This window comes from Gambusia affinis, linkage group LG01 (assembly GCF_019740435.1).
Source record: "Gambusia affinis linkage group LG01, SWU_Gaff_1.0, whole genome shotgun sequence".
Lineage (NCBI taxonomy): Eukaryota > Metazoa > Chordata > Actinopteri > Cyprinodontiformes > Poeciliidae > Gambusia > Gambusia affinis.
The window spans coordinates 33,815,862-33,842,120 of NC_057868.1; the positions used below are offsets into that span (position 1 = coordinate 33,815,862).

Sequence of the window (26,259 nt, forward strand, 5' to 3'; positions counted from 1 at the left end):
GATTGTAACGGTGAGAATGTAAACGTCTCTTTAAAGGACCTCATCTCTGCTAACCTGTTTGACAGATGGATGTGCCTGACACATAAAAGACACACAAACCTTAAGTCACTCTCCTATGTGTGCAATTGACTGTACCTTGCAGGAGTTGGAGATGCAGGCTCGGGCTCACGGTCTGGCCATCACATCCTCGGCACTCTGCTCTGCCGAAGTTGGGGTGCGGCCCATTAAGCAGGAGCCCGCTCTGGAGGACTGTCAACAAGACCTGTACACGCTCCACCCTCACCACCAAAACCACCCCGCCTGCACTCCGGAGCAACCCAGCACGCTGGAGCTGAGCGAAGGTCACTCCAACTTCCCGGAGGGCCACTACGGCAGCGTTCACGGCAAACCAGGATCCAAACTCAATGACATCCTCATGGAAGACAACTTATCACCTGTCAGAGGTGGGGACCCTTTGCTCTCTTCTGTCTCCCCAGACACTTCAAAGGACAGCAGTCGCAAGAGCAGCGTCAGCATGGATGAGAATGAAGAAGGCTGTTAGCGCACCCTGGTGGTAGACACCTTTTCTGTATCTTTAATCCCTCCATCTTGCCAGAAAACAAGAGGCTAACACAGTTGCAGTTATTCTGTTTTGTGTCTTTTTTTTTTTTTTACCTTTTTTTCCTTTTCATGTTTACATGTTGTATCGCCTCCATTTCATTCTTTTTTTTCCTATTGCTTTGTCTTTCTAAGCTTTCAACCTTGATTACAAGGACTGATTTCAAAGTATTTTCTTTAATCAATGCTTTGGTGACAATGAGTTACAAAAATTAGATGTTTTTATATTTACAAACTATACATTTATCTTTCGATAGAGATTAGATTGTTTTTTTTCTATCGATTCCAAAGAATCTAGGGAAACTATAAATCACAGTCAGAGGTGTAGATATTTGTGGTGAGGTCGACACTGCTTTGAAAATCAGTAGCAATAACAGAAGGAAGGATATTTATTACTATAGTGCTTTACACTTCTTGTGTCTTAGATTGAACTTGAATGTGCCGATGCCTTATTAAAAAGTTTGTACATTATTGTTGTATTGCTATGCACACATTAGCTGATTCTCTGTCAGTCTTCCCAGTGAAATTACTTGCCTGATAAATATTAAACCTTTGTTGATTTTATCCTATTTATGACTCTTTATAGACATAATTTTATCTAAACATTCCCCTGAAAAATTTATTTATTAAAAGAGGACAGAGAGGCTGAAATGATACTTAAAAATATCTCCCCCAAATCTCCTTCAATATTTCTAAAATACACAAATTCAACACTTACTTAGCATTATGAGAAAACATCAAACTACAAAGAGAGACTAAAGTTTCAGCATAAAGCCTTTTAACTACAAAGTGCTCTTTATTCTGATACTCTGCAATACATAAATTACCAATATATTCTTCACTGCCAAAACCACAAAAATACTAAATAACTCAGTGATTCTTGAGAAGAGGGACAAAATGGGTTTAAATTAAATTTAATTTAATTATTCCTCAAGCTTATGTATTCAAATATGACAAATAATATTTTGGAAATGTAAAGATGCTAAGGTGGAGACTCCCAGTTGCAACATTTTTTTGAAAATTGCATTTTTAATGGGCATGACCCAGAAATTAGTCAACACCATCTGACAAAAATAAATATAAAATTATTTTTTTTAATAACCCTATTAGTGATATTTTTACTCAGTTTTACAGATAAATGTTTCTCAAGAAACAAAAGAAAGATTATTTAAAACAAAGAACAACATAAAGTCCATCTGACGGAGTTGACACGGAACTGAAGGTGGTGACAAACTAGTCAATATAAAGAAAAACTTGCTACATGTGAAGTAATGACATTTATGTAAAATACATTAAAATGAATTAATCTCACACTTAAGTGAGATTTGTCAACACTATCACTGAAAGTCTCACACTATCAGTTAAAACCTCTGACGGAGATGAAAAAATGCCAAACTACCTCAATTTATTGGATGTTATTATGAAGGAGGACATATTGTATCTCATCAGGACCATAAAATCTTTACAGTATACTAAAATTAAGCATTTATTTCACAAAACTTCAGCAAAATTTAGTAAATTGTCAGTTACAGTGTTGACACATCACGGTTGTGACGAGCAACTTGGGAATAAAATGGAAGAAAAAACTAACAAATAACATAAGCTAACCAGAGTTGCCTAGCCCTCTTAGCAAAGGAAGAGAAAGGAAGACGTCATGGGGTCCTCAGAGGTTCTGATGCCCCCCAATAACGCCTGATTTTTATTTTTTTTTTACATTCTTTTTATGTCTGACGGTGTTGACAAAAACTTGGGACAAATTCCAATTGAGTTGGAAAACATATAGAAATTATTTTTAATTCAATTTATTGATACTTTCATAATTATTTATTTGAGTACTTATACTTTATTGTAATAATATATTATCTTAGTATTCCTTTAATTGTTTTAAACTATAATAATGTATTGAGTTCTGCTCCAGGACAAGGGACTTTAGGCACCACCTACTACAAAGTTTAAAATAAAAAATATTCAGCAAACACTATGAAAACATACATTGTTGTGCTAACATGGCCCAGGTTAGTTTAGTCAGTTATTTGGAAAAAATATATTTTGTGTATATTTTATTCAAATTTTGTAGTTAATCCACAGACCTGTTTTGTCCACCTTCTCAAGAATCACTGAACTAACAAAGCTTCAAAAATTGTCTCGAAATATGAGAGTGAGTTTATAAAAGCAGTAATAAGACACACAGGATTGTCGGAAATCTTAGCACACAGTAATGAAACACTGCAGAGGTGTTGCGCTCTATCCTCAGATTTTTTTATTTTTTTTTTTACATTAGTCATATTTGTACCACTTCAGTAACATTTTACATTCAGGGCGTTTTTTTGTTTGTGTCGTTGTTTTATCAGCATGTGAAATTTTTAATGCTGAGGAGAACAAGGAGACTGATTTTGTCTGAAATGCATGAAATTGTCCAAGCACTGGATTAACCTCTGTGAACTGAAATGTAGCTTGTTAGGCTTTTGTGCAGAAACGTACAATGTTTTACTTGAGAGTCGAGTAACCGAAGTACACGTGCTGTATATTTCTGCAGTTTGCAAAAGTTGTTGCTGAATAACCTTGTGCCATTACTGATATCTCTGACACAGCACAGTCTCCGTTTTGTCAATCTATGCAATGTTTGAAGTTGTGCCTGTGACGCATCATGTCTTGAAGTTGTCATGTATGAAGTAGCCTTAGACAGTAATAATTCAATTTCTATTTCATTTAAGTGCCTTCTGTTACCTTGGTGATAAACAAGGAATCATGCAATATTTTGAGACTGATTATGCCGGTATTTGGTGCTTTATAGACTAAAGAAATAAGTTTTCCAATCTCCTCCAGAAGTGACAGGAAATGACTTTTGGTCAGTGTGAGAAAACAAACTACATCTCTTAAACTCTAGAACCACAAGAATTAATTTTCTAAACACTTCAAAGTGTTCAGTATTCAATGAAACCTAAAACATCTGATAAATACAACACCTTTTACAAGTGGAAATCACAAAGTACTTCACAAAGAGTCTGAATAGTGAAACGTTTAAATTCAAATATAATTAAGAAGACAAGGATGTAATCAAATGAGCATATATGACAGACTGCAATGTATTTTTACAGTAAGTACTTTGCTTAGCTCTTAGATGTAGAAAATGTATTTTTTAGGGTCACAAACTCTCAAGTTTTACTTTTACCTCTGAAAAAATAGCTGGCTTGTATCTGTGAGCTAGACCAGTGGTGCCAAAGGAAGTATGACTCGCAAAGATTAACGTTTATGACAACTAGCTTCCAAAAGCTAAATTTAGACAACAGTGCCTCTGTGTAAACAAGATGAAAATGGTGAGGAATAAAGTGGGAAAAGATTCCTACATAAAGACGTCTAATAGTTTTGTGGTTGAAAAGCTACATTTAAAATGGCGCTCCAAAAGTTTAAAATTTAACGACCAATCAAAGTAAAATTTTTAATTTTACTTTTCTTGGCTAAATAAATACAAGAACTGGCCAACTTGAAATAGCCGTAAAAATATGCCTGCTAACAAAAGCTTTTGTCGGGACACAAGAAACAGAGAAATTAATTTGCAGATTAGAAACAGAAACCACCAGTGTCTCCAGCTAATACAAAAGAAGTATTTATTTAATTAAAAAGGCTCATTGTGGGAATTTTGCGTGAAAGTAAGGAATAGCTTATGGGATGCAGTCATGCCCACTTTACTTTGACTACCACTAACAGGTGAACATTTCTGGATTTTGGAAAGAACTCTTTGAAAACTCCTCGAGCCCAAAGACCTGTAGGTTGAAAAATATGTACCTTCTTAGTTGGAGTCTGTCCACCAATTTAAATTGTGACCAAATACCTTTTAAATTAAAGACCATTTACACTAACTTGATTTATAGTGTCCTTTTTACTCCCAATTATCAAATGTTAGCATTTAGTTAAAGATAGTGTAGGCTGGTTTTAGCATTAGCTTGAAAAAAAAAAACGGCAACATAATTGAACCACTGTTTGTTGTCTTTAAATACAGCATACATATGTAGTTATTACTGAACACTTTTAAGCTTCAGATATTGCTGTTGTGCTGTGTGTTAGAATAACACCGAGCATTTAAAATCTTTCTGACTGTAGCATGAATGTAGTTGAGCAATTGTGCCAACAATGAAAGATGCAGTATACTTATACAAACTATAGGTTTTGAGCTGCTGATGGTGTCTTTCATAACCTTTTGCCAGAAACAGGAGCTGTAATGCTAGTCTGTAAAATATAGTTTTGGTGAAAATTGTTTATTAAGCAGTATGAAAGATATGGTTCCAAGAGTAACTTTTTTTAATTTTTTATTTTGTTGCAGTTTACCATGCGTCACACAGTGTTACAATCTACTGAGTACACTCTGTACCAACTCATTGAAAGCCAGTTAAAAAGCTTGTATGTGACCATTGAGTCACTGCAGATGGACCCTTATGATTGTAAGATTTAGGGTAATAAGAATAATACACAACCTTTCAATCAAGAGCAAGTAGCTCTTGGTTTAAAGGTTACGTGTTGCACTTTGATATATTGTGGTGTGTTTTAAATCCACTAATGAAGAACCATTTTATCTCGGTTCTTCAGTGTCTGAACAAGTTTATTCCTGTGGTTCATAAAGTGTTCTACTACTGTTTTCATTGTCACAGTTATTAAGAGACAAGTGTTGCAATACTTACTGCGCCCACTGATTTGTTAACTCACGCTCATTGGTACTCGATGTTAAACTGCTCTGTTAGAAATATTAAAAGATTTATTTGAACTTTTTGACTGGGTGTTGTCTCTGCGATTTTAAAAATGTTGCCATCTAATAATTTAAATTAAAAAATGTTGTTCCTTACGGAGATTTTCACAGTTGCTAAAAATGCTAAATTATACTATTCCTGAGCTATTACATTTATAGGCTGTAAACATGGATGCTGTGCAAACTTTGTTAAAAATCACTTGGAATAAAGTTATAGATCTTTAAGCATATTCTGTAGAGATGTATTTTCCAACCTTATGAATGCATTTCAACTCAAGTATCAATAAAACCTATTCCAAGACTAACCATGATGTAACCATCATGTCCCAATTTTTTATGGACCGTGTTTTGAACATGTAAAGCCTCAGAATATGGTATTAAAGTTAGCACTGCTGACTTTGTTTGTTTTAGTAATATTAGTTTATCTGGTTACAACCTAAGGTAGAAAGTTCTTCAGTCCACTTCTGAAAGACTTGATATATGACATTGTCTTCTATCATGTCATGGAAGATTTCTGTAAAATTAATACAATTATTTTAATTATATTACTGACAGTGATAATTAAACATGTCAGCACATCAAATACAGGCAAAAAAATAATATATGTATATAAGTTTACCTGCTCTTCCAAGCCCTGTGGGTAGAGGCATCCTGAGGGACCCAGCTGAGTGCCTCAGACGTTCCCTGAAAGATTTCTGCACCAGGACCAAGGAGCATTCCTGATGCCACACAGGTAGCTCCAGACCCAGCATACACTGAATAATGCGGCTCTTCTCCTGTGTTGTCAGAAGCCCCTTTTGATGAGCCACATACACCATGAAGGACATATCAATGCAGACTGCCTCCCCATGAAGCAGGGCTGGCAAAACCCTCTGGGTGGTCAGAAAAGACGGAAACTCTTTAGCTGCACTTATTAATAACAAGATGGATTGTTTGCAAATGCATTACTGCCAATGTTCTCTGAATTCCCACAATAAATGTGAATGTTGCATATTTTAAAATGCGTATGACTTGTTTTTATGTATTTTTTTAGCTGTTATGTTTTATGACAAATTGTATGACATATTCTTCATTTTGTGTTCCAGACATTTCCCCTACTGATGAGCATCCTTTGTTAGTTTGTCTACTGACACAGTAAAATATATTGAAAATTGTTCCTTTACCATTTCTAGCTCAGGGCTGATAATGTGCCCAAAATCCACCAGCCGATCCAGATCATCCTCCCACAAATTTGGAGCCAGTTCCTCCAGCATGGTTTCTATGGCGATGCGCATGGATGCTGCAGCACCGTCTTCCTGTTCGAAGCCACCACAGGTCTCAGAGGGCTGCAGCTTGGCATGCAGCATTTTTCTGCCATTCACCTCGAGCAGCTCAAAAAGGCCACGGTGCTTCATCAGGGCCATCTGAAATCATTACATCAATACGCTCACTATCGAAGCTCAATATTAAATAAAATCAGGTATAAAACAAATTTGTGAAGTTCAACTTGGTCCAAACAGACCAAGTTGTCCTGCAACATAAAATATTCTGCACTGCCACATGCATCCTTGTAAGAAATTAATATAAAGAATATTTTCTAATGAATGGTGAGCCACCTAATTTTTTTTTTAGCAAACAGAACAATTCACAAGAAAATAAAACAAAAGTTGTAAAAGCGGCAACACATGAATTAATTTGGAATACTGTAAAAATTATTTTAATTAGTGAAGCATAAAATGAAATATATTTCTGATTAATTCCACTAACAGTAATATTTAAAACGTATATTAGCATCAAGTATTAATTTAATATAGTATAAAATCTTATTAAAGATTCATTTTAAATTATTCGATAATTAAAAAGGTTTAACTGATGGCTGCTAAGTGGTGCCATTTTTGGTGCTGCAGCCTTGGAGCAAGAAGGTGTTTCTGATTTGTTAGAATTTACAAGAATTTGAATCGTATCAACACGCCTAAAATGTGTTTGAGCGATTTGAGTATCGAGTTAGTTTGTGCACTTCACAGAAATCCTAGAATTATTGCTCCACATGCAAGACGTTCATCAATCCATGCTCATGGACAGACAAGCACCTTTAGCATCTCTGCAAGTCCGTTGGAGATCTGCCGTAGAGGCAGAGTTTGGAAGAATGAGCTGTCTAAAAGTGTCGCCACTGGTGGAACGTAGCTTCCCAGCTTGTTTTTCCCCCCACCAAAGTTGACCCCTGTTTTTGCCCCTACGCTGGCATCAATGTACGACAGCAGAGTCGTCGGCACCCTGATATACGGCGTCCTTCGTCGGTAGAGTGAAGCTGCGAGACCAACGACGTCCAAACAGACTCCTCCTCCGAGCGCGATGATTGGCTCCGAACGTCTGTCGATCCCAAACTGGTGAACTTCCTCCAGGATCCTGGTCACTAACTCCATATTCTTATTCTCCTCAGTGGTGGGCAGAGGAAGAATCTTGTAAATGACTCCTTTGGCATCAAAGTATTGAGAAACCTTAGAGCCGTACAATTCATGTACAGTTTTATCAATGACAATAAAGCGTTTCACTGGTTTGGAGTTCCTCGTGGGGCCTTTAAGTTCTTCGTCTTTTATGTGTCCCCAGAGCAAAGTGTCATTCCTGGGATCCAGTAGGTCTTTACACTGAATGACTCTGTAGGTGAAAACAATGGGGCTCACCACCGTCCAGGAAAATCCTTGGTCCGATTTGTTCTCATAGCTGAACGTAATTCACACCAAAGTAACAAAAGGAAGAATTGATTTAGTGTTTGGCATTATGTTACAATCAAAGCTACATTTTATATGTTGTATTTACTATTAATTTAAGCTTTTTCATGCAAGCGGGATACAGAGAAACAGTGATAGTGAAACAGTACTTAAAAGGATTTCTAAGGCTCATATTATTGCTTCAAATACTTTGTCTCTGAATCCAAAATGTAGGTTTAATGCACAGCTGTTCTTGGGATGTTTATTTCAGTTTTTATTTGAATTTGGTTCTTAATCAATTCAATTTCTGTTCAGTTCTTGTACCTGGCAATATTTTGTGCAATGTCTGCTAGGAAATTAATAAACCAGTCAGGTAAAAGACAAAGACAAAGCATCAGGCCTAAAACCGATTTACTAGGTGAAAGTCAGATCTCTGGGAAAAAAGACAAAGAATCCAACAAAGTCCCAACACAAGATAGCTATTTTTTGTCATTGTGTGGTAATGTTTTTCTCTTTATAGATTCAACCTAAAAAATAGTAATAATAATTAAAAAAAACTTTTTTTTTTTGATTGTCTGTGGATCCAACTCAAAATGGAGTAATTTTCTCTTTTCTGTCTATTTAATATTATTTTATCCTTTCAGTTTAATTAGAATTAAGGTGTCCAAAGACAAACTTCAAAAGATCTGCAGAAAGTCTCAAGAAATTTTTATCAGCACCCCTAAAGGCTTTTAGTGAACTCTGATGATTTGGAAACGAAATATGAACAACAAATGTTGGCTCAAAACTTTTTATAGCACTGTATAAACTGTTCAAAACGGAGGTTTATATGGGGAGCTGCTAAAGCTGGGGTTTTGTAACCAAAATATGCATAATTTTCAACAATCTCACTTAAATTAAAATAAAGTTAATATGGAAACTGTTCTCTTCTGGCAGTGCTATAGATGTTTAACATGGTGCAGCAGCCTAAAATAGAAAGGCATTTCCACTCACTCTGTCCATGGAGTTGACTACTGTAGATATCTGTGTTCAGTGGGCTTGAACATAAACTAAATGTAACACAGACATACTTTATGAAGGAAAGATGATCATAACTTAGAAGGAACAGTGTTTTTATTTACTAAGATCAACACCAATACTGTGACCTTCTTGTAACCTGACCGTCAGTATCCACTGTAGGTACAGTTTTTACACAAATCATTTTCATTCACCATATACTTACATTTTAGCATCTGAAAGTTTTCCCTCCTTGTCTTGGCAATGTCCATTGTGACGAGTCCATGTTCCATTCATTTGGATCAGATTGAACGCTGTTCGCTCTGAACAGCTGGTGTTGCTTGAATTCATGTTTCCAGAGTCGCTACCTTCACATGTACCCACTTTGCGTCATGAGGCGACTTACAGGATGCCAGTGAACATGATCACAGCTAGAAGTACAGTAACCACCCCACTTAGCGCTCCAGCCAACCGCACAGGCGTGTATTACAGTACTTCTTCTCTCTGCTCAGGGTTCATTAAGACTTTAATACAAGCATGTGAATTTATAATAGTGGAAATACTGAATTAAAAAAATGTTCGAATGGATGAGTTTTCTCATCCACAGTTGTTCTATTGCTTTGAGACGTTTGTGGTTGAATAAGTGAGTATATTGGGTATGAATGGACCTACACCCCTTCCACTACATTCTGTTTTAATAGGTTGATGATGAGTGTATTTTTAATGGAATTTTGGAAGATGAAAAAGTCGTAAAAAGTTAATCAGGTATCTGCAGCCCATTTTAAATTCTGTTGCTGGAGTCCTGACCAATAGGAAAATGGATGAAGTGGTTTCTTGTCACTTTTTAAAAATCTGCTACTGGTCTCTAAAGCAGTACATGGTCTTCCACCAAAATCCATTTCCGTGCTTACATGTACACAAGTAAGCACCGTGTACATGTGTCAGGTTTTCAAAGAGCTGCTAACTTGTGGTTACCTGGACCAGAAGGGAACAAGCAGAGGAAGCATTTAGTTTTTGATGTCCCTCATATCTGGAACAAACTATCTGAAGACTGTTGGTTCTTTTAAATCAGGACAGAAAGCATTTTGAATACATAATTTATCAGAAACAAAGTATTTTCCACTGTTTACACTGACTTTAGGAGACCAATTTTTATTTAATGATGTTATTGATATTCTACTGTTTTTTTGCAACTATCTGTTGTTGTCTTTTGTAAAGGAGATCTTTGATCTCAAGGAGTTTTACCTTAGTTAAATGAATGTTGATTGAATTTTTGTTGTGTTTTCTGCAGATTTTGATTACAAAATTTGACTTATGAACTTTTTGAAACAGTTGTTTCTTTTATACCATGCCTTCATCCTGGTGCTTTATTTTATTTATCTTTCCTTTGATGTCCTGTGAGGCATTTTTGATTGCCTTGTGTATGAATGGTCCAACATGAATAAAATTGCCATAACTTATAATATGGTGCATTTATAAATACAGTTAAATCACTGTTTTAAACTAGCAAATCTGAATAAATAACTTCAATCTCTGCTTTCGTTTTCCCATATAAAAAAATCTAAACTCTGTGCTTCTGTTATTTTTTTTATTCCCTTAAATCTCCATCCAGCTGCACCAGATGTGAATTCTGAACCTGGTTCTGTTGCAGTTTTCTTTTTAAGGGCAACTCAATGGAGCAGGCTGGACGATTTTAGATGTTTGTTTTCCAACTGGCATCTGATCAACTGAATTACACATAATTTAATTTATGTGTAATCTCACTACCCGATTGCATTATATAAAACCAAATTTGATTCATCGATCAAATCAGAGTCCATATACGGTAATATCTGAATTAGAAATGTTCAATTTGATATGCTCCCTAAAAATAATTTTAGAATATGTTATAATGTTATTATTAGATTTAAGAAACTAACATCTGCATGAACAACAATCTAGGAATAAATTACAAAAATCACACAGACATAATTTCACATAGATCATGAGCAATTTAATATACATAGAGATGCATTGGTTTACAATAATGATAAAATCTGTTTTATAATGTAATGTTCTTGAAAGGGTGAAAAACTTAAATAAAAAGAAGCAGTGTATTCGTTTGATCAGCTGGATCGATTATACCTTGAATACAAACAGATCATGTTGGCAGTGAACATTTTCATTTTTATAGCAACATTTTTCTTATGTCCTCTACAAATCTTTATATATAATGATTACTAAAAATAAAATCAGGTAGTGTGGCCCCATCACAGCACAAAGCTGCAATTAAAACAAGGGAACGTTTATTAAGTGCTAACTATCTGTGTTCCCTTTCCTTTGGCTTCTCTCATCATGGTCTTTTTTTTTATTGTGAAGAGATAAACTGTATAAAACGAGAAAAATCACAAACAGTTTCACAAACGTCTCATTGTGATCTCAATCACCTGTACAAAAACAGCTGAGAGCTAAATTACCAAACAAAAACTAATGCTCCGAAATGTTAATAATAAAAAAAAGAAGGAAAACAAAACTCTAAAGGACAGAGTGTTTGGTTACATAGATGAAGCCGCCGCTGTCTGGAATGCCACTTCACACATATTGTGAGTGATTTGGCGTCGCCGTGGAGAAGCTGGACCTAATCGTCAGAGAGAAGGCACACGATCGAAATGAAGCTCGGACCTCTCCGGGCTGCCGTTGATTTCCTCCTGGAGCATTTCGGGGCTGTGGCCGTGCTCGTCTGTGCTCTCCGGAGACTCGTAGGGATAGTTTTCGCTGATCTCCTCGTCCTCCTGCTCTTCTTTAATACTAACGAGACGATGCGCTGTCAGTACTGACGTTTCAAACCAGTGGGGAGGAGTGCAGCGGAGAAGGTGGGAAAAGGGAGAACTTACAAAGCTTGAGGAGGGGACTGTGTTGTGCTGCTGTCACTTTGGTAGCCACATCCGTTAGCCAGCGCTCCGTTCATCTGCTCCTGGAGAACGTGAGGCAGCGAGTGCAGCGCGATGCTACCTATCGAGGCCGGGTTGTACAGGCAGTTGTTTCCATCTAGACCAGTATTCTGAGAGGGGGGGAAAGTGGCAGTAAGTGTCTCAAACATGCCAACTTTTAGCTTCATCTTCCATAATACCAAGATTTTAAAATGGAAATAAAACAAAAAAACAAAAGCTTGAGATCGTATCTCTTACCTGAAGAGCAGACCCGGGCAAACTCTGGCGACATTGAGAGTTCTTCAGCAGAGATCTATTGGCAAGAATGTGCAAAAGAAGTTATATATTAATTAGTTACAGCCAAATGGGAAAATATTACAGCGCCCTCTAGATTCACTGGAACCCTCTTGGAAAAGAAGTGCAAAATGTTTCCAAGTGAGCTAATTTTCATTTGACTAGTAAAATTTTAAACTAAAGATTTTATCTTCAATCTAAACTGAATTTCTTTGAAAAGTGAAAAAAATTCTGTGCATGTTTGTTTGTTTTTTTTTTTTTTTTACAAAATTATCATTAGCATGCTTAGCAGCTTCCTTAGCAACTTTACAGGAGTGTTCAGGAAATTTTAATTAGTATTCCCACAATTTCTGTTTCTGCCACTCCTCAAAATAGGGAAGACGACATAACCTGCCATCCTAGTAAAGCAGATGCATATTGAGTCTCATTAGTTAAAAAATAGCAACAAAAATATCTACATTTCTTATGTAGGGACAAAGCAATGATTAGATGGAAAGACATAAATAGACAAGAGGAATAAATGTACTTTTGGCTCACTGTAAATATGAGAAAAATCTGAAATCCTTTATTTGAGTACATTTAGCCAGTGAGAGGAAAGCAGCAGAGAATATGTGCCATTCTATTAAGGCAGGTCAATGTTGACCCTCATACTCAGGAAATGCAGCTATTTCTGAGGTTCTTCAAAACACGGAAATTTCTTGCATCCATTTTTTCACACGTTTATGTAACATGAATGCAACCACAACTAGGCTTTTAATGTAATCATATTAAAAGGAAAATCTAAAATATCTCAAGCTCTGGATTTTTAAAGCAGTAAGTGAAGAGCTAACAAAACTATTTTGGCATATTAGATTTTAGTTGAGACATACTTTTTCTCTGTAGTATCCCAAACAAAAAACTCCGACAAAAATCAAAAGAGAAAGTTTTAGAAATCACTACAGTAGTCAATTCTCTTTCATTTTGAATTTCAAATGCCGGAAAAGGATATCTAACTAGCAGTTATGCTTTTTTAGTAACCCATTTCCTAATTTTGTGACGCACAACACAAAAAAAAAAAAAAAAAGAGAGCACAAAATCTTGGTTTATTACAAGGATTAAAGTTTTTTTTTTAAGCCTACATTTATTTCTTTGTGAACAATAGATAAATCAAATCATTGCCTGTCACTTCCCAATGATTTATTTAGCAGAAGTCATCACTGACCCTTTCTCTACCGGTACCGACTTGATTTAAATCAAATATACTGTAAATCGTTCACCTTCACTGAGCTGTTTGCAGTGTTGCTGTTGTCATATTTTATTTAAAGATGTCAAGATGCCCTTCGGTGTCCTTAATTTTGTTACACAAACACAACAAATATAAGCGATGTTAGAAAAGCAAACCCCCTGGGGCTTCTTAGCTTCGACGCTTGCTTACAGTAAATATTGCAGGCACTCGTGAGGCCGAGTGACAAGGTCAAGTTCTTTGATGTCGGCCACCTGATGTCTAGTAAGATGAGAAAGCACACAGCGTCCTGCCTTACTGTCTACAGTGTACATACCCGTTACCAGCAGCCTTCTGAGGCCGCCGTCGGTGGAACTCGATCTCGTCTACCGTCCACACGGCTCCCTTCACGTTCTCCAGGCGCACAAAGCATTTATGCAGACTGAGGTTGTGTCTGACAGCGTTCTGGAGGATTCAAGAAACACCTTGTGCCGTTACACAGATCTCATGTAAATGACAACTAAATGGAAATTAGGTGTGGGGGATATGGACTTAAAGTGTTATCCCAATATTTAGTGGTAGCATACACTGTGTGTCACATTGATTGTAGTCCCACAAACACAAATACTGCTCTTAAACAACATTCCTCTTTGTAATAAGCTTCTTTAGTTTGAATAGTATCACTAAAATGCACACAGTAACAGCTCTTCATCATATTTTAAAATTTATTTGTACTTATTGATACAATTTTACTGAACAAACAGCGGAGAAAAATGTAGTAAAAATTACAATCCCAACAATATGGATAGTTTTAAGAGCTTTTAAATGTCATTAACTGAAATTTTTTGTGACATCAATGAATTAAAATCTTAGAATTACAAATTTATCATGATAAATGATAAACAATACGATAAATGCCCATATCTAATTTAAATACAATGAGATGTTATTTTTATTTTTAAATGTGTGATGTTATGGATACCTTCCAAGTAGCTGCATTGCGCCTGAAATATGCAAAGTTCCTGGTGAACCAGTTGTAGATTTCATTTAACGTCAGCTGATTGCGAGGCGATTCAAATATAGCCTGAAACAGATAAAAAGGGAGTCAGAGATACTGTTTTTAAAGTGACCGAGTTATGGAGCTGTGCAAAAGAAAGATGAAAAAAAGGAAATATTGAAGAGTTATGTAGTACATATAACCAGGACCTGTTACCTGTCTTATGAGGGACGCATATGTAAATGGAGGTCTAACCTCTGTGCTCAGGTAGAACTCTTTATTATCAATTATATCTGAAAAAAAGCATAAAAAATCTGTTTGTGAACTTGTTATAAGAAAAAGATGCAACAAATAGAAACCGTTCTTTCAAATCAGGTATTTAAAATGCTATGCAATGTATCTGTACCCATTTAACTTGTGTAAATATTGTCATGTTACAACCACAAACTTCAGATTAATTTATTGAGATTTTACGTGGCAAACGAAGGCAAAGCAGCAGATAATTATATCGTGGAATAAAAGGAGTACAATGTTTTGAATTTTTTTCTTACAAATACAAAATTATTCAACTTTCATATTTTTTTTTACCAATTGCGCTGCATGAATTAATTTCAAGTTTTACCACAGATTTCTAACACGATTTGGGTCTAAACTTTCAAACACAGGAATATGCTCTGATCTAAACCGTTAAAAGTTATTTTAAGTTTATTTCAAGTCGACATCTTGTTGGTACCACTAGATTTTAAGAAAGAGAATTAAATAGAAATGCTCGCCACAGTTTTCAGGTCTTCATTTACAAAAAGCTTCATGCACTACTTATTGTGTCTCGAGTGTTCCGGTAAAACACAATGAAGTTCATATGGTTGTAATGTTGTAAAGGTCAACAGGTATCAAAGTTTTGCAAAGCGCTGTAAATCCTGCAGATATTCCTGATGTGTTCGGTACCTTGGCTCACAGAGCGGCTGTAACGCCTCCGTACGGGAGTGCTGGTGAACAAGCTGTTGGGGGTGAGGACTGACGGCGAGTCAGAGAGCGGTGTGAGGGGCGTGGACGGGGCTGTGGCACTCTGAGAAAGAGTCATAGGAGGAGGGGCTTTGGTCACCGGGGTGAAAGACACATTAGACGCCAGATTCACCTGCGCACACACACACAAAAAAAAGGCACAAAAAATGTGTTATCTACAAGCCAAGCGGAAGATGTTTGCAAAAAGAGTAAATGGAAAATGAGAACTCACGGGCTGAGCTGCAGGTTTGGGTTCAGACGATTTGAGATGAGCCATCATAGCTTGCAGTCGCTCCTTGTCTTTCTTCAGCTGTGTTAGACGGAGGACCGAAATAGAGCGTGAGGTTGGCTGGTGAATTCACAGTTTTAGTTACATGGCGTTCAATGTGTCATCCTGAGGGCTGTAATTATCCAAACACAACACCTCTGCTTCCAGGGAGGGTGCAAAAAACACAGCAGAACTACAAATACATCCACATGTATTTTTACAGAGCTGTCTTTTCACAACTCATCACCCATATTTTAGTTTTATGAAAGTATAACACGCAAAGATAATTCTGGTAAACCGAAGATGATTCATAGATTTTTATTTTTTTTGTTTGAGAAAAAAACCAGCGCTCTCCATACCTGCAGCTCCAGCTGTTGAACGACCTGCATCTGCACACGGCACTGCGCCGTACTCTTGTCGTCAAGTGTGTGGTCGCTGTTCAAGTGTCTGGACATAAACAAATATGTTTAAATGTTAATTAGTCAGAGGATGCTGACTAATTGTAAGGTTGGGCAACTAGAAGGAGATTTAATACATTAAATGTTCTATTAATCAGCGTCAATGCTAATTTAATTGTTATATGTACTCACTTCATGAACGCCTGAAAGTCTCCAAAAACAGTTTCACAGCCTGGCCATTTGCACATGCCGTTTCCGTACAGAGGATGGCTGTTCTGGGGGCTTTCCTCCTGTGACCCACTGCACAAAACGCAAAAGTCAGCTATCAATGGAACCTTTCAAGAATACATACAAACACGAGCAACCAGAAACAGAAAGCAGTAAACTGTAAACCTTTCTTTCCTCTTCAGCAGGTTGTGATGACCGTTGGTGGTCGATTGGCTGGAAGACTCTCGGATATCTCCACCAGGAGAGAGGACGCTGCCATTTTCACACCCTGAAGAGTCACAAATAGACAGGGTGTTTCCTTAGAGATATATGCAGCTTCACTGCAAGTCATCTGAGTGAAGCTCAGATGGAGATCTGTTCCACACGAGGCGCCATGACATCAGAAGTGTCATTAGAAGTTTATTGGTTTGATCAATAGCGCTCCCTGCTAAACTATCCTGGATCCCACCGCTCATATACGTTTCCCTCACTTGTTGTCAAAAGTGGTTTGGATTTTATTTATTTATTTTTTAAACTGCAATTATATTCAAAAATATTACAAATGTGTTTTAAAAACAAGTTACAGTCAAATGTGAAAAAAAAGTAGGTTATCCAACTTATATTTTCAATTTACCTGCTATATTTTGAGTTCGAATCATTCAGACATACAGAGAAAAGAATATGTGGGCATAAATTCCATTTTATATTCAACTGGAAGCCAAACGATGCATTTTGAGCAAAATATCTCTATATAATTAGCCTGGGGTCTTTCCAATCGGCTTTTAAGAATTCATATTTTGAATTTTAATCAAAACGTACGGTAAACATAAATAAACTCAGTTGAAATGCTAAATGTCCAAACAGAGTCCTGAGGCTGGTTATACAGCAGCCTACATGCAGCGCAGCCTACATGCAGCGCAGTCAAACATGGGGGCGCTCCAATGATTTCAACTCAAAATATGTTAATGATATTTTGAGTTGAAAACTATCATTAATACTTTAATGATACAGGTTTGTACAGACTGTTTCTATTTTCATTTGTGTCTAAGAAGACAGCTTCAGTAACCCAAACAATTAAAGATAAACACTTTTAGCTGCTTTCTCAGCAAATTCTAACCTGAGTAGATCCTCTAAAAAGTTCTAGTTTGTGAAACTGAACTTTGTTTTAATTCCGCCACGTAAAGTTTCTTTTTAAATTGAACTTCCTCCATAGTGTGAGTAATAAAGGCCAGACCTGAGACCGTGCGATGCATCATACCTGGAGCTACAGTGGGGGTGCTGGGAAGCACAGACAGCAGGCCTTGCCTCTGCAGGTTGAGGAGATGCTGCTGCTGCACCTGAAGCAGCTGCTGCTGGATGGCGATCTGCTGGGCTGTAAGCTGCGACAGACGATCAGGGATTAAACTTTCCACAAATATTTTCTGTTGGGCTGAGGAACGGGAGCTTTCTGTACTCTGTATTTACACAACATCCAGTGTTCAGTTAATAACCACAAGTCAAAGCAGTCCCATTGAATTACTTCCCTGATGTACTGAGTATTTCTGCGAGTTACCTCTTGAGTAACTATCCCAGCATTCTTCTGTTGCAACAGCTGCATATTTATCTGCTCTTGCTGATTCTTGAAGACCTCCTGGATTTGTTGCTGCAGACATATTAATAACGTTAGAATGACACGGGCACAGGGCCTGTGTTAAATGTGGCATACGAAACGAGCTAGTCGTGCCTTTACCTGGTGTAACATGAGCGCCTTCTGCTGCTGGACTAGCACCTGGATCTGCTGAGGACTGAGGACGGGCTGATGTGGTGCCTGCTGCAGTGGCTGCGGAGCTTCAGCAGGCGGGGTCATCATCGACAACGACGCTGGAACCTTCATCGTCAAAGGAGAGGAGATCAGACTGGTTAAAGTCTTTCCCAGAAATGTAGGAAGAGGAGTTATTAATTGTTTCTGAGATAGAAAAAGGGCTGGGACGCATGCCTTTTTTTGTCCTTACCAGGTTCCACCAACTCAAATTTAAGTTGTTTTAAGACCATTACGAATTAAATTTAAGTTCTATATCACAACAAAAATGTAAAAAAGAAATGCAATTGTTTTTTTTGTTTGTTTGTTGTTTTTTTTCAGGGGACCAAAACAGTGAGATTTTGGTGATCTTTCTGTGGCTCTCGGCTGCGGCTTTGTGCTTCTCACATGGCAACCCTCGCAGTGTCAAACGTTTTCAAAGAATCTGTGTAGTCTCGATAAGGTTACTTATAAGTCAGTGCCAAAGACGAATGTTGTCCAGTCAACTGACGATAAATTTACACACTCATCATAGAGGCAAAAAAAAAAAAAAGTAGTGCCTTTTTTTACGAATGTCGTCCAGCCAATAAATTTCTAGATGCAAAAGACTCAGCTAGAAAGTATTAGTGGCAATTATTTGGCTTAAATTGCCTCAAGAATGCAGCGAGTGAAAATGTCTGTGTGCAACTCAAACTTTTGCCTGATACAAACATCAGAAAAAATCTACATAGTCAAGACAAAATTTTAAATCTGTGTTTATTTAAGGCCTCAATTTTAGATTCACGAATTTAACACTTTTGAAGGATGCTCACTGCGAACCAGATATTCAGGTTCATCAAGTCAAGTCGGCCATTTTCTGGAGGACAATACTTTTCTGGATGTCAGTTCAGTGAGCGGGGAATTTGTAGGCTTGGATTTTGACCCAACAGCTGCTTCAATTTCATCCATAATCTGCTACAATGATTTACCTAAAGATGGATCATTACCAACCAGAGCTGCATAAATCAGAATTCAACAATTTGATGGGCTCTTCTATGACTGTCAAACAGTAAAAAAAATAAATAAAAAATCTTTCCAAGTCCATTCAATGCATCAAACTAAGAGCTTCCTCCATTTTTGGTCAGTTGATGGATCGACTACCAGCACGTCCTTCGTATGAGTACGTTAAAATTCAGAAAACGATAGGAGACACGTGTTTGGTTACTTAAAACAGGATCATTCTGAAATTACTGTTTTATTTTCTGTTGGATTAAAATTTCTGCCTCTACAAACAAAAAAACCACATGTTTGTCCAATCCAAAAAAAATGTTAATCAACCAAAAATGAAATCGGCTGGTCGCACTTAACTGGCTAACTAGAAAATGTAAGTATATTTGGTTAATCAATAAATTTTTTTCTATCAGCTGGTAGATAACTGAATATATTTTTTCTGTGTATGCAGTTAAGAATGGTCACCTTGGATACCAATGGCTCTGATTTGTAGAGTTTGTGTGTATAAAACAACCTGCAGGGTCCCTCAGTTCTCTTGTACTTAAACCACAACATATCAGACGTTTCTACAGGAGAATATGTTAAAACACAAATCACAGCATAACGCTGATTTTAAAATATCCTCGAGTTTTGTACCCATCATCCTTATGCACTGTATAAACAACATGCACTGCCTTAGAAGAGAGTGAAGTATAAAAATACAACTTTATCTTTGTTGCTGCTTTTATGGCTAAAAGGTTAAAAGATAAGAAACAGAGGATACAGAGTTCAGACCGAACACAAAGTAACATTCCTCACAGTGAGTCAACCAAATTGAACTAAAACTAAATTAAGACCAAACGGGACCCGCATTATTACAGGAGGTAATTGGTGAAATATAAGCAAAGCATAAATAAATAATGGCCTAATAACAGCATTACTCTCTAGGAATCATTTGTCATTATGGACATTTTTGTAACTAAATAGTTTTTTTCTCTTGATCGAGTCATTTTAGCAATATTTTTATATCAAACTCTTGACTGGAATTTTTTTTTACTATATCGAAACAATTACCACAAGCTTAAGCATTTATTCCATTTTCCTTAAACTATTTCATTCTTGCACAAAATTAACTACATAAAAACCATAAGAGTTCACTCAATTACATTGATGCAGCACTAAATGTTTCTCCCTTTTTCAGTTAAAACTGGTCAACTTCAGTCTGGATCAAAACTCTAAACATTTATCAGGGTAACAGAGGATGGTATGATAACTATCCGTCCTCTACTAAACATCACAACACCAATATTCCTGATATTTTTCCTGATATTCTGGAGGGACTTGTTCTGTTACTTTACAACACTACATTTGATAGGTGTAAGGAGACGTGTGCAGGATTTTCAGTCAAACCACGTTTGTTGGGATGAAAATATCTCATATATAATCTATGTTAGTGCATCACTGAGCTCTTCACTGTTTGGTCATTAGGCTTGGATAATTACATTTCAAAATTTCAGCTATAAATCTCTTCTGGTTTGAACTCGTTTTTAAATTAGATGCAACGGCTTTAAGTGTTGTTTTTGGACACTAGAGTGCTGCCCCTCCCACACTTGTTGCCATCAACTGTTTGAAAAAACAAAAAAATAAAAAAAAAACACTTTCCCTCACTTTCCAGAAAGACATTTTTTTTATCCTAATTACATTAGATCATGGAATACATTTTTGTTTTTGTTTTAGCGTCAATTCGGTCAAAGGATATTTTTTTTCTAAATGTAATCATTTAGTAATAATCTCAAGCTCAGACTAGCTTATTAAAAAAAAAATAAAACTACTGAACCATGTATAATTAAACGCAGCACCACTCAGGAAAAATAAGCTGTTATTCTTGCCTAACCACCTGTTATTAAATTCTTTCTATAATTCTCAGTTCAACTTTGTAACGTGACCCGAGTGGTTCTGACATTACTGCTAAAAACAGCAGCAGAAAAATACAAAAACAACCAAAACACAGGATGGCTCAGGGGAATTAGAACTCCAGCGAAAACAACAACAACAACATCAACAGCAGCCAGAACCCGAAAAACAACAACATCATCTTCTTCTTCTAGTCGGAGCAATTATCAAGCCCCCCCCAGCCCGCCTCGCCCCCTCCCCTCAACCGTCCCTTCGCTGTCAGCTTCACAGCTCAGGAGTTGTTTATGGTAAACATAAACTGAGGAATCAAAATGGCACAGAGATATAAATAATGAATAAAAAAAGCACACAGAGCCTGTTTACGAAAACAGAACTTGAGATTCGTATTTTAATTAAGGTTTGAACCACAAACAAACATTCCTCTCCAAAGGCACAGTCTGTTTGGAGTCGGGTAAACAAACTGACAGAGAATTTCACACAGGCTTTGGGCTAACAATAACAGAGGACTGCCTCCTGGTTTGCCCTTTCTTATGAAACTGCGTGCTGCAGAATGGCCACTAAAGCAATGAAAGGAAAAAAGAAAAAGAAAAAAAAGGCAGGTCCATCCCACGGACAGAGCCAGTTGGCCCCCTCTATTTTTTTCTATGGACACCATCAACACAACAACAGCCTTCGCCTAATCCCCGTTGCTATGGCAGCGTGCAAGTCCAAACATCTTCTGTTGTTGTTATTGTTGAAAGTCATACCAATGAGCAACTGAGTGTAAACACAGATATGTTCCCGCAAGACTGGTCTTGTGAACTCTTTTGAGAAAAGACTGGCAGCAGAGAGAAATGCTAAAAACATGCAGGAGGAAAAAACACAAACAAACAATAAGCTTCTCATTCCAGAACCGATCCTTACTGCTGTGCTGTGTTTAAAAAAAACAACAACACATGCACTTGCTGATAAATCCAAACATCACACTTATGCAAAAAAAAAACAAAAAAAAAAAAACATAGACACTAAAGCAACTAATTACAAAAGCCTGGCTCTATAGGCTAGAACATAACAAACCTGAGAGTCTCCACAGGAAGGTTTCTGAAATATTTCTCGGCAACTATGAAAACCTAACCCAGCTTTTCCACGTGACGCGAGTGTAAACAGACCTAACAATATAACACTGATCCCTCCACCCGGCAGGAGCCGAGCTTTCCCCTCCTCTTCTAAACCTCAGCTCCACGCACACACGCCAACACACACTCTCCCCCAAAACCCACTCCCTGCACTCTCTTTCACCATGAAGAAGCTGAGAAACACAGATGAGAAAACAGAAAGGTTTAAAGACTCATTAAAGTTATCTACGTGTACTGGGTAAAAAAAAATATCAAACAAAACAAAAAAATTGTGCTGCTTGGATATGGTTCACATGAAACAAATCTATTCACGCGTCAGTGGGTGGGGGAAGCATCTGGATCTGCTGAAGTGGAGATAAATGTTTATCCATGTCTCCTTACACCTATCTAGTGTTACAAAGTAACAGAACCCCTCACTGCGGAATGATGTCATGAAAAATATCGAGGTTATCATTTTCAGCTGCAACAACACGTTTGTTCTCTTTCTTTGTCTTTTATTCGCCAATCAAAAAGGCAGGAGATCAGAATATCAGCTCTGATCAGTGACGGTTCGATACTGACAAATCCAATTTGCTTTCCTTCCATTCATGAAACCCATGAAGCCGAGAAACTCCCAGCACTTCTTACACACATACACCTATAACTCAAAGCATGTGCGCTCTGTTTGGGTTTAGTCTAGATAATCTAACGCAGCTACAAACAATTTATTTAAAGAAAAAAGAATGCAGCCCCTTTTAATTTTAATTCTAAAATTAAAATTGGATGAAAACTGGAATCAGCAAGTCAGACCTTAAATAAATGTGGAAATCATACCAAAAAGACTGATCTAGGCATCTGCAGAAAACACCTTAAAGAACATTTTTTGGAGGATGAAGTGTTGGAAATTTCCAAAAAAGATCTGCAAAATATGTATTTTTTTAAAATAAATATGCCAATCAATCAGCTGCTTTGGAATTTGACTTTTTTTTTTTTCAGAATCGGCTCTGATCAACGATCATCAGGTCGAATACTGAAAACCAGATGTTTGTTTCCCCAATGCCAATGTATCAAAACTAAGAATGCATCAATAAGTAAATCAACAAATAAAAATGATTTGAATCGGTGTCGGCCTGATGGATGCATCTCTCGTTGTTATTTGTAAAGCTAACTCTGATGGACTGAATGAACGCCCGTGCGGACGACTGACCCCTGCGACCTCTGGAGGAGAAGTCTGGCTGCTCTTCACTCGACTCTCATTCTCAGAAGGATTTCTGCTTTCTATGTGGATTGCTTGTATGGTGTGTCCTGCTGGATCTGACTGGGACTCATGCATCTGGACTTCACTGGCCTGCAAAAAAAAGAGAGAGGAAAAGAAGGAAAGAAGTGAAAGTCGCTCGATGAAGCCATCGAGGAATGACAGAATGCTGAAAACATACATGTTTGGCTGCTTTCAACGAAATAACTTCACACGGTGATAAGAAATTCATTCTTCAAGAAAAACGTACAGAAGAATCAGCAGCGGCTGAAATGAGCGTCACAGCATGGTGGGTACACGAGTGAAAAGCACTAAAAGTTGAGAAGTTCTCTTCTACGGCCCAACCCAGTAATACAAACACACTCTACCACTAGTCAGAGAGGAAGATGTTAAATCTATTTGTTGAATAACCAAGTGCTGCCATGACTACTGTAAACACAGGGGCCCTGGGTCCGTGTTTATGTGCAAACATATCTTCCTTCTGGAACAATTTACCATTAACCAGGTGGTGCGATAAACGGCTGTGGCAGGTAGCACAATGCACAAGTAGGCTTTTATGTATACAGCTTGGGAGTGTTTGAGTAAAAAGCTCAGCAGCATAAACAAAGGTAAATAAAGAAAGCAAACAAAAAAGCATAAGGAGAAGGAAAGCAGCAGAGAAATCAAGCGCCTAACATGCTTGAGAGCTCGACATTTTGAGATTAATCTTCGAATCGAATCAATCTTATACGCATGACTGAGAGGCAACAGTGAGAGAACACCAGATTAGACTGCGCTGCATATACTGTGATAAACTTATGGCTAAGAGTCTGCAATGAGTAAAAAGAAAATTAAAATAAAACAAAAAAGGTGAAAAATGATGACGAATCAGCAACAAGTTATGTCTAGCTCTAGAGATGTGTCATCCATACTCAAGACATAACTTATACCTCTGAGCTTCCAGTAATGGCCAACTAAAGCTAAAATCTTTTGAAAACAGGCAGGGGCTGGTAACGCCTGCACTGTTTATTTTAGCTCCCGGGATCAGGACTAGTTTGGAAGACAAAGGGCAGAGTTTCCTGTAGAGTTTTTTAAAGAAGGCTGGAGGGGAAAGCTGAGCGTAACGGCAAAACTGTAAACTTTGTCAACCACCTCATTCTGAAAGTAATACAAATGTTATCTGGTTGTTCATCAGGTTTATCTAATAAAAAAAAAAGCACATCATATATTTTTTTTTTTCAAACAAAGTTGTAACTTTTCAAGGTTTGGATTTTGTTTTTGCTTAAATGAAACACTTTAGGTTGTAATAACAATGATTTTGAACACCAAGATAAAAGAAGCATGATTCTCAGATTAGAGATACACCAATAAATTGAGTAAATTTTTAAAATATGATTTGCTGATTGGCTTTGATGAGTAATCAACTGCTCAAATACTGACAAAGTCAGACTTTTTCCCGCTATTCATTTAGGGTAAGTCTTTTTCGACCTGAAACTCCTTTTAACCAACAGCATGTACTTCAATGCAAGCTTTTTTTAAACTCAATGGAAATTTGATGATTTTCTGGGACATGCTTATTTTAAATGGAGAAATAAATGGAGAAATCTTGTAATTTCTTCATTTTCTTATAGATTGAGAACTATTATCTCAAGGAAGCCATCTGAGCACATGGCTTCTCAAATGTGCTCCAGTTGTTACAGGAGTAAGAAAAATGCTAATAGGTCAGAAACAGCCTAATTGTTGCATATCTTCCTCAGACTTAACTCAATGTTTTAAATTTGTACGTGTGATAGATTTCTTATGCTTCTGAATTCAGCTAATTAAGCCACAATTAATTCTTCGGTCCAGTCGTTTTATTTATTTGCCAGTATTTTTAATTTGTGCTGTGTTCCTTATTTTCATTTTATATGTACTCTCACACTTTTATAGGATATGGATCACCAACTAAAAATAAAATTAAACAGACCTACCGTGGAAAAACAACAACAACAAAAAATCAATACAACACTCAATTACAGTTATAATACTAGAACAATTAAGCACTGTAATATCCAAAATTAACCAAACGTTACAGCTAACTGCGTTCTGAATCTGAACTAAGTGCAGCCATTTCACTCGCAGCAGCTACAACGAAGAACTTAAACTTAGAAATGACCAATAGAAGATGTCACCTGAACTGTGTTATTGTAATGTTATTATCTTTAAATTGCCTTGAGGCGACATGATCACATCCGATATCTGTTAACGCAAACCACCGCAGTTCTGGGTTTCCATTTAAGATTGGAGCCATTAGCTTACATAAGCTAGATAACCAGACAAACCCTGACACTTGAGTCTAATAGGTCAACTATACAAAACAACCGAGCAACATACACAAGAGGCAGCTTCACGGTAACGTCTTTTTTAATCAACATCACGCGTGGCGTGTACGTTAACATCAGCTCTAACAAAAGCTATATTATGGGTCCTGACGTTAGCTCAAATGAAACGGTTCTCCCTCTTCTCTTCGCTGCGCCTCCAGGTGGTTTTCAAAATAAACCCATTGTACATGCCTGTAATCGTTCAATATAAGGGAGTGAACCGGTATAATGTCGTTTACTCACAGAAATGCGTGCGAGCGGACAGTCTTTGACGCTGGGTGGTGTCAGAAGAATATCCCTCGATGCTCTCTGCCTTCCTCGGTAACGAGCTAGCCACAAGTTGCTAACGGGGGCGTGGTTTGGGTAAAAGTAAACAATGGTGACGTCATGTTAACACGAGGACTTCTAAATTTTTGACGCAAGTCACTGCAGAAAAAATATTTCTTCTTTAATAGTTTTTAATAAATACATTTAAAAAATAACACAACCAAACATTACCATGCAGTGTGTAAAATTTTAATTTGTTCATAAGTAAATTATGTCTCGAATAAGTTTGAATTTTGCAGTAATTAAAATGAGGAAAAATTAAAATTTCTAAGAAGCCTCTTTTTTGA

At 37.1% G+C, this 26,259-nt stretch overlaps 3 protein-coding genes across 9 annotated transcripts in view; 1 reads left to right on the forward strand and 2 right to left on the reverse strand.

The window, feature by feature from the left end:
* The window catches only part of mitfb (melanocyte inducing transcription factor b), a 34,861-nt gene extending 29,505 nt beyond the window's left edge, over nt 1–5,356 (forward strand). For all 6 annotated transcript variants that reach the window (XM_044118562.1, XM_044118578.1, XM_044118551.1 and 3 more), the window contains exon 10: nt 143–5,356. In XM_044118562.1, the coding sequence (XP_043974497.1) occupies nt 143–541 (399 nt within the window). In that variant the 3' untranslated portion in view covers nt 542–5,356. The remainder of the gene's footprint in view (nt 1–142) is intronic.
* LOC122832136 (2-epi-5-epi-valiolone synthase-like) lies at nt 5,177–9,398 on the reverse strand. Of its 2 annotated transcripts, none has more exons than XM_044118612.1 (5): nt 9,248–9,398; nt 7,408–8,038; nt 6,502–6,741; nt 5,958–6,210; nt 5,177–5,852 (listed from the first exon to the last, which is right to left on the reverse strand). In XM_044118612.1, exons 1-5 carry the CDS (start codon nt 9,370–9,372, stop codon nt 5,755–5,757), a joined length of 1,347 nt encoding a protein of 448 aa, XP_043974547.1. In that variant the 5' UTR covers nt 9,373–9,398; the 3' UTR covers nt 5,177–5,754. The 2 variants fall into 2 exon arrangements, with proteins under 2 accessions (XP_043974547.1, XP_043974556.1); XM_044118621.1 differs by having other exon boundaries at nt 5,483–5,852; nt 5,958–6,114.
* A 1,594-nt stretch (nt 9,399–10,992) lies between these two features.
* LOC122828711 (forkhead box protein P1-B-like) lies at nt 10,993–26,004 on the reverse strand. Its single transcript, XM_044112522.1, has 16 exons — nt 25,889–26,004; nt 23,259–23,399; nt 18,027–18,164; nt 17,850–17,939; nt 17,556–17,676; nt 16,484–16,586; nt 16,283–16,390; nt 16,052–16,139; nt 15,657–15,734; nt 15,368–15,557; nt 14,639–14,715; nt 14,408–14,509; nt 13,763–13,890; nt 12,189–12,243; nt 11,895–12,061; nt 10,993–11,808 (listed from the first exon to the last, which is right to left on the reverse strand). The coding sequence occupies exons 2-16, from the start codon at nt 23,382–23,384 to the stop codon at nt 11,646–11,648; spliced, it is 1,734 nt and encodes a 577-aa protein (XP_043968457.1). The 5' UTR covers nt 23,385–23,399; nt 25,889–26,004; the 3' UTR covers nt 10,993–11,645.
* Between the last annotated feature and the right edge of the window lie 255 nt (nt 26,005–26,259).